Source organism: Oncorhynchus mykiss, chromosome 2 (assembly GCF_013265735.2).
Source record: "Oncorhynchus mykiss isolate Arlee chromosome 2, USDA_OmykA_1.1, whole genome shotgun sequence".
NCBI classification, from domain to species: domain Eukaryota; kingdom Metazoa; phylum Chordata; class Actinopteri; order Salmoniformes; family Salmonidae; genus Oncorhynchus; species Oncorhynchus mykiss.
Window position 1 is genome coordinate 95,405,295 of NC_048566.1, and position 7,500 is coordinate 95,412,794.

Genomic DNA, 7,500 nt, shown 5'->3' on the forward strand with positions numbered 1-7,500 from the left:
TGTACACAGGTATCTCCTTTACCCCTAAGGAGGTGGGAGAGCACGAGGTGAGCGTGAAGAAGGGTGGTAAGCACGTGACCAACAGCCCCTTCAAGATCCAGGTTGGCCAGTCAGAGATTGGCGAGGCCAGCCGGGTCAAGGCCTTCGGTAAAGGACTGGTGGAGGCACACACCTTTGAAATGGCTGAGTTCTTTGTGGACACTAGGAATGCAGGTAAGACTAAGGAACATTGTTTATTATCTTTTAGCCCACCGTGAGGGCGTATTCTACTGATACTAGGTCAAGATAAAATGCTCTTTCTCCTGTCCTACCATACCTTACCTCTGTCTCTCTCTCTCTCTCTCTTACTATCTCTTGCTCTCTCGCCCTCTCCAATCTCTCTCTATTCTATATCTCTCTTTCTTCTCCATCTCTCTCTCTCTTTCCCTCCCATCGCTCTCTCTTCCCCTGTCTCTCTCCGTCCCCCCACCCCTTCCCTCCCCTCTTTCTCTCAGGTTATGGTGGTCTGGGATTGTCTATCGAGGGCCCGAGTAAAGTGGACATAAACTGTGAGGATGTGGAGGATGGGACTTGCAGAGTCAGTTACTGCCCCACAGAGCCAGGCAACTACATTATCAACATCAAGTTCTCTGATAAGCACATCCCTGGTTAGTAGCTTTACTGTCTCACTTCACTCTTCTATATATGGAAATATGACTGTATCAGTAAATTAACTTGATTTATGTGAGGTTGTATTTCATTATAGAACACTATTGTCACTCACTGTTACCTGTGAATTTATTTTCTGCATGATTGAGAGGGCTATTCCGGTTTAAGACCTCTCTCATTGGCTGATACACTACTCCCTGACCTCTCTGATTGGCTGTTGCTGGTACTCTCTGATAGGGTTAGGCTGTATCCAAATGTTCATACTGTCATATTGTTTCTGTACCATACCGGGGTATAAAGTTTTATACCGGAAGTGCTATTTGTTTTTTAAGCAAAAAACTATTTAGGCAACAGGGTTCTTGATCCAGGAGGGGATTGAACGTCTCTGCTGTAACCAAGAAGCTTGATCTTGACATCTCGACACTTAGCTAGCAATTTAGCAAACCACATGCATAGCTGGAGCCCTGAGCTGGATATCATTTGACACATCTTAGATTTCTCATAGCGTTCCTTAACTTAGCAGGCAGCCCCACATACACTGTATTTAACATTATAGAAAATCATACCGTCGGTATTTCCAAATACCCCGGTATACGGTATAAACGCCCAAGCCTACTCTCTGACCTCTGATTGGCTGCTCCTCTGCTCCTACAGGAAGTCCTTTCACGGTGAAGGTAACAGGAGAAGGAAGAATGAAGGAGAGCATCACCAGGAAGAGAACAGCCCCTTCCATCGCCTCTGTCGGCAGCGCCTGTGGCCTCAACCTGAAAATCCCTGGTGAGCACAGCCTAAACATGATCACACTGTGATATTACAGTCATGGTGCTGTCATGGTGCTGTCATAGTGCTGACATACCCCACATTGCTGTGTTGATATCATCTATAGAAGGACAGCAATGGTGGTTGTTAATCCTATCAATTTTCGATCAACTTCCATACAGCTGCAAGTTAGCTAGCTTCTTCCATACAGCTACGAGTTAGCTAGCTTCTTCCATACAGCTACGAGTTAGCTAGCTTCTTCCATACAGCTACGAGTTAGCTAGCTTCTTCCATACAGCTACGAGTTAGCTAGCTTCTTTCATACAGCTACGAGTTAGCTAGCTTCTTCCATACAGCTGCGAGTTAGCTAGCTTCTTCCATACAGCTACGAGTTAGCTAGCTTCTTCCATACAGCTACGAGTTAGCTAGCTTCTTCCATACAGCTACGAGTTAGCTAGCTTCTTCCATACAGCTACACGTTAGCTAGCTTCTTCCATACAGCTGCGAGTTAGCTAGCTTCTTCCATACAGCTACAAGTTAGCTAGCTTCTTCCATACAGCTACGAGTTAGCTAGCTTCTTCCATACAGCTACGAGTTAGCTAGCTTCTTCCATACAGCTACGAGTTAGCTAGCTTCTTCCATACAGCTACGAGTTAGCTAGCTTCTTCCATACAGCTGCGAGTTAGCTAGCTTCTTCCATACAGCTACGAGTTAGCTAGCTTCTTCCATACAGCTACGAGTTAGCTAGCTTCTTCCATACAGCTACGAGTTAGCTAGCTTCTTCCATACAGCTACGAGTTAGCTAGCTTCTTCCATACAGCTACGAGTTAGCTAGCTTCTTCCATACAGCTGCGAGTTAACTAGATTCTTCCATACAGCTACGAGTTAGCTAGCTTCTTCCATACAGCTACGAGTTAGCTAGCTTCTTTCATACAGCTACGAGTTAGCTAGCTTCTTCCATACAGCTACGAGTTAGCTAGCTTCTTCCATACAGCTACGAGTTAGCTAGCTTCTTCCATACAGCTACGAGTTAGCTAGCTTCTTCCATACAGCTACGAGTTAGCTAGCTTCTTTCATACAACTACAAGTTAGCTAGCTTAAAAGCTAAGTTAGCTAGCATGAGTCTTCAAGTATTGCTTGTGTAAAAGACTAAGCCAAACACTTACCCTCCCTGCTCTCTCTCCACCAATAGGAAACTGGTTCCAGATGGTGTCAGCCCAGGAGAGGATGACTCGTACGTTCACACGCAGCAGCCACACGTACACGCGCACAGAGCGCACGGAGATCAGCAAGATGAGGGGCGGCGAGACGAAGAGGGAGGTGAGGGTAGAGGAGAGCACCCAGATGGGAGGAGCAGGAGGAGGCAGTCCCTTCAGAGATGTGTTTGGAGACTTCCTGGGCAGAGAGAGTCTGGCTAGCTTCGCTGGTATACCCGCTACAGCCACACCAACGCCTGGTGAGAATGAATGAATGAAGAAACACTTCTCTGTTTCACTTGTTCTTCTTTACTCTCAATATCACTGATCTCGGTACAGGAGCAGTTAGTTTCTAGAAGGTTTTACTTTACAATGATTATGATCGATATAGAATTGCTTTACTTACTTTAGTTGAATGTATGGATTGTAAGTCGCTCTGGATAAGAGTAAAAATGTAGCATTTGTAGATGGAAAAACAACACGCCTTCCAGCCAGTCTGACACCTCTCTCCCCCCCTCCCCTCCTCCCTCCACTCTCCCCCAGGTGAGACAGTTACCCAGGGTAGTATGACAGCCCAGGTGACCAGCCCCGGGGGTAAAACAGAACAGGCAGAGATCGTAGATGGAGGGGATAGCACCTACAGCGTCCGCTTCGTACCCCAGGAGATGGGGGCACACACGGTCAACGTGAAGTACAGCGGGCAGCATGTCCCCGGAAGTCCCTTCCAGTTCACTGTTGGGCCCATGGGAGAAGGAGGGTCCCACAAGGTCCGGGCCGGAGGCACTGGGCTGGAGAGAGGAGTGGCAGGAGTACCAAGTAAGTAGTTTGACCTGACCGCCTGTGTCTCGCTGAAAACCCACACCAGTTAATTGATGAACCTGTCTTTTCCTTTAGTCGTACCAACAGTTTTGCAGATGGCAGCTATTTTGAAGAATGTTTAACTTTCAATAAGTGATTTTTTTCCCCCTTTGCTTTAGTTGAATGTGTTATCTACTTTAGTTGAATGTGTTATCTACTTTAGTTGAATGTGTTATCTACTTTAGTTGAATGTGTTATCTACTTTAGTTGAATATGTTATCTACTTTAGTTGAATGGGTTTTAACACGTCTGTGTGTCTCCTCTCTCATTCTCTCCCTCCCTCTCTCGTTCTCTCTCCCTCCCTCTCTCGTTCTCTCTCCCTCCCTCTCTCGTTCTCTCTCCCTCCCTCTCTCGTTCTCTCTCCCTCCCTCTCTCGTTCTCTCTCCCTCCCTCTCTCGTTCTCTCTCTCTCCCTCTCTCGTTCTCTCTCCCTCCCTCTCTCGTTCTCTCTCCCTCCCTCTCTCGTTCTCTCTCCCTCCCTCTCTCGTTCTCTCTCCCTCCCTCTCTCGTTCTCTCTCCCTCCCTCTCTCTTACTCTCCGTAGCTGAGTTCAGTATCTGGACGCGTGAGGCTGGTGCAGGAGGCTTGTCCATCGCAGTAGAGGGGCCCAGTAAGGCTGAGATCTCATTTGAAGACAGGAAGGATGGATCCTGTGGGGTGGCCTACATCGTTCAGGAGCCAGGTGAGATAGTACCCCCCGTAGCCCCACCTAACCATATCTAGCCCCATCGGTCTCTCCCTCCCTCTCTCTCATCTCTCTCTCTCTCTGTCATCTCACTCTGTCATCTAGCCCCATCTAGCCCCACCTAACTATATCTATCCCCATCGGTCTCTCCCTCCCTCTCTCTCATCTCTCTCTCTCTCTCTGTCATCTCTCTCTGTCATCTAGCCCCATCTAACCCCATCTAACCCAATCTAACCCCATCTAACCCAATCTAACCCCATCTAACCCCATCTAGCCCCATCTAGCCCCATCTAGCTCCAAGGACCAACTGTTATTTACCAGTGGCTAGTATTCAACCCCATTGGCATTTTTCCTATTTTGTTGCCTTACAGCCTGAAAACACAACATGCCTACCACTTTGAAGATGCAGAATATTTGTTATTGTGAAACAAACAAAAAATAAGATGAAAAAACAGAACTTGAGCGTGCATAACTATTCACCCTCAGAAAGTCAATACTTTGTAGAGCCAACTTTTGCAGAAATGACAACTGCAAGTCTCATGGGGTATCTCTATAAGCTTGGCACATCTAGCCACTGGGATTTTTGCCCATTCTTCAAGGCAAAACTGCTCCAGCTCCTTCAAGTTGGATGGGTTCCGCTGATGTACAGCAATCTTTAAGTCATACCCCAGATTCTCAATTGGATTGAGATCTGGGCTTTGACTAGGCCATTCCAAGACATTTAAATGTTCAACTTAAACCACTGCAGTGTTGCTTTAGCAGTATGCTTAGGGTCATTGTCCTGCTGGAAGGTGAACCTCCGTCCCAGACTCAAATCTCTGGAAGACTGAAACAGGTTCCCCTCAAGAATTTCCCTGTATTTAGCTCCATCCATCATTCCTTCAATTCTAACCAGTCTCCCAGTCCCTGCTGATGGAAAACATCCCCACAGCATGATGCTGCCACCATCATGCTTCACTGTGGGGATGTTATTCTCGGGGTGATGAGAGGTGTTGGGTTTGCACCAGACATAGCGTTTTCCTTGATGGCCAAAAAGCTCAATTTTAGTCTCATCAGACCAGAGTACCTTCTTCCATATGTTTGGGGAGTCTCCCACATGCCTTTTGTCGAACACCAAACGTGTTTGCTTATTTTTTTCTTTAAGCAATGGCTTTTTTCTGGCCACTCCTCCGTAAAGCCCAGCTCTGTGGCGTGTATGGCTTAAAATGGTTCTATGGACAGATACTCCAATCTCCACTATGGAGCTTTGCAGCTCATTCAAGGTTATCTTTGGTCTCTTTGTTGCCTCACTGATTAAGGCCCTCCTTGTCTGGTCCGTGAGTTGTGGTGGGCGGCCCTCTCTTGGCAGGTTTGTTGTGGTGCCATATTCTTTCCATTTTTTAATTATGGATTTATTGGTGCTCCGTGGGATGTTCAAAGATATTTTTTTATAACCCAACCCTGATCTGTACTTCTCCACAACTTTGTCCCTGACCTGTTTGGAGAGTTCCTTGGTCTTCATGGTGCCGCTTGCTTGGTGGTTCCCCCTTGCTTAGGGGTGTTGCAGACTCTGGGGCCTTTCAGAACAGGTGTATATATACTGAGATCATGTGACAGATCATGTGCCACTTAGATTGCACACAGGTTGGACTTTATTTAATTCATTATGTGACTTGTGAAGGTAATTGGTTGCACCAGATCTTATTTAGGGGCTTCATAACAAAGGAGGTGAATACATCATATGCACACACTACTTTTCCGTTTTACTTAAAACAATAAAAAAATGCACGTTTTATTTTTTTAAACATTTAATTTCACCAACTTGGCCTATTTTGTGTCTGTCCATTACATGAAATCCAAATAAAAATGTATTTAAATTACAGGTTGTAATGCAACTAAATAGGAAAATGGCAAAGGGGGTGAATACTTTTGCAAGTTGCTGTACACCATGTCCATCTCCTTACATGAGAGTCATCTGATTGTACTGTTATTCTGGTATCTAACCGCCGGTTCCTCTCTGTGTTTGTGTCCTCAGGTGACTATGAAGTGTCTATCAAGTTCAACAACGAGCACATCCCCGACAGCCCCTTCATCGTTCCCATAGCAACGCTGTCTGACGAGGCACGCAGACTCACTGTCACCAGCCTGCAGGTAGGAACACACGCACACACACAGACACAGACACACACACACACGCACACACATACACACACACTGAATTACATGTCTTTGTTAGAACACTCCTCACAAGGCCATCATTTGTGACCGGCTACAGGATCTGAGGCATTTGACGCCAGTTCCTACTTCACAGTAGCGCCGTTTAAATTAATTATTATTTTTTTTAAATGTTAATGCTTTTTTGAACATGTGAACTTTCTTGTGCCTTAATTACAAACTGGTGTGGGATCTGTTAATATCAAAATATTCAAGAGGGTGTGAGCTATGCGGCAGGTAACCTAGTGGTTAGAGCGTTGGACTAGTAACCGAAAGGTTTCATGTTCAAATCCCCGAGCAAGGTACAAATCTGTCGTTCTTCCCCTGAACAAGGCAGTTAACCTCACTGTTCCCCAGTAGGCCGTCGTTGAAAATAAGAATTTGTTCTTAACTGACTTGCCTAGTTAAATAAAGGTAAAATAAATAAATGCTGAATGGTCGTGAACAAGGAAGAGCTCTCTAGGAAGTGTGAACATCTCATCAAAATGTTTCAAAAGGCATTTTGTTATAATTGTCTCTTAAGTGGTATAACAAGTTTATCAACTTTTAAAGCAGCATAACTTTCCCATGTCATGAAAAGCAAATACATGTATACATACATTTGATAAAAGCCTCAATAGAGAAATCGAGAAACAATTTACAATACCAATTGTTGTTTTGTTGGTCAGGCTTGTCCCATAGATTTATTTGTCCTTAGAAGTGAAGCCAGAGGCTTGTAGGTCTGTAGCAGTAACCAAGACAATATTGTTGTGTTGTTTAGTGGTGAGTGAGAGGGATCAGCTGTCCCTTCTCCAATTATGGGGTCATCGTGGGGTCTAGCTGTTTGACAACTGGCCACGGGGACACACATAAACACCTCCTCCCTTAAATACTCTCATCCTCAGATATCGCTCTCCTTACTCTTGTTTCATATATATATATATATATATATACAAGATGAGTCACTGTCTCACACACGTTGGCTCATGCAGAAGACACACATACACTCACACACACAGGTCCTGACCCTGTTTTCCTCTCTCTCTCTCTCTCTCTCTCTCTCTCTCTCTCTCTCTCTCTCTCTCTCTCTCTCTCTCTCTCTCTCTCCCCTCTTCTCCTTCCCCCCAGGAGAAGGATCTGAAGGTGAATCAGGAAGCGTCGTTCGCTGTGCAGCGTAACGGGGC

At 45.5% G+C, this 7,500-nt stretch overlaps 1 protein-coding gene across 2 annotated transcripts in view; it reads left to right on the forward strand.

Moving 5' to 3' along the window:
* LOC110502465 (filamin-C) overlaps positions 1 to 7,500 on the forward strand; it is a 44,767-nt gene that overhangs the window by 33,197 nt on the left and 4,070 nt on the right. For both annotated transcript variants that reach the window (XM_036960028.1, XM_036960029.1), the window contains 8 exons: positions 10 to 213; positions 495 to 647; positions 1,303 to 1,425; positions 2,600 to 2,863; positions 3,147 to 3,419; positions 4,004 to 4,141; positions 6,159 to 6,274; positions 7,445 to 7,500. The exon at positions 7,445 to 7,500 is cut by the window's right edge and continues 77 nt beyond it. In XM_036960028.1, the coding sequence (XP_036815923.1) occupies positions 10 to 213; positions 495 to 647; positions 1,303 to 1,425; positions 2,600 to 2,863; positions 3,147 to 3,419; positions 4,004 to 4,141; positions 6,159 to 6,274; positions 7,445 to 7,500 (1,327 nt within the window). The remainder of the gene's footprint in view (positions 1 to 9; positions 214 to 494; positions 648 to 1,302; positions 1,426 to 2,599; positions 2,864 to 3,146; positions 3,420 to 4,003; positions 4,142 to 6,158; positions 6,275 to 7,444) is intronic.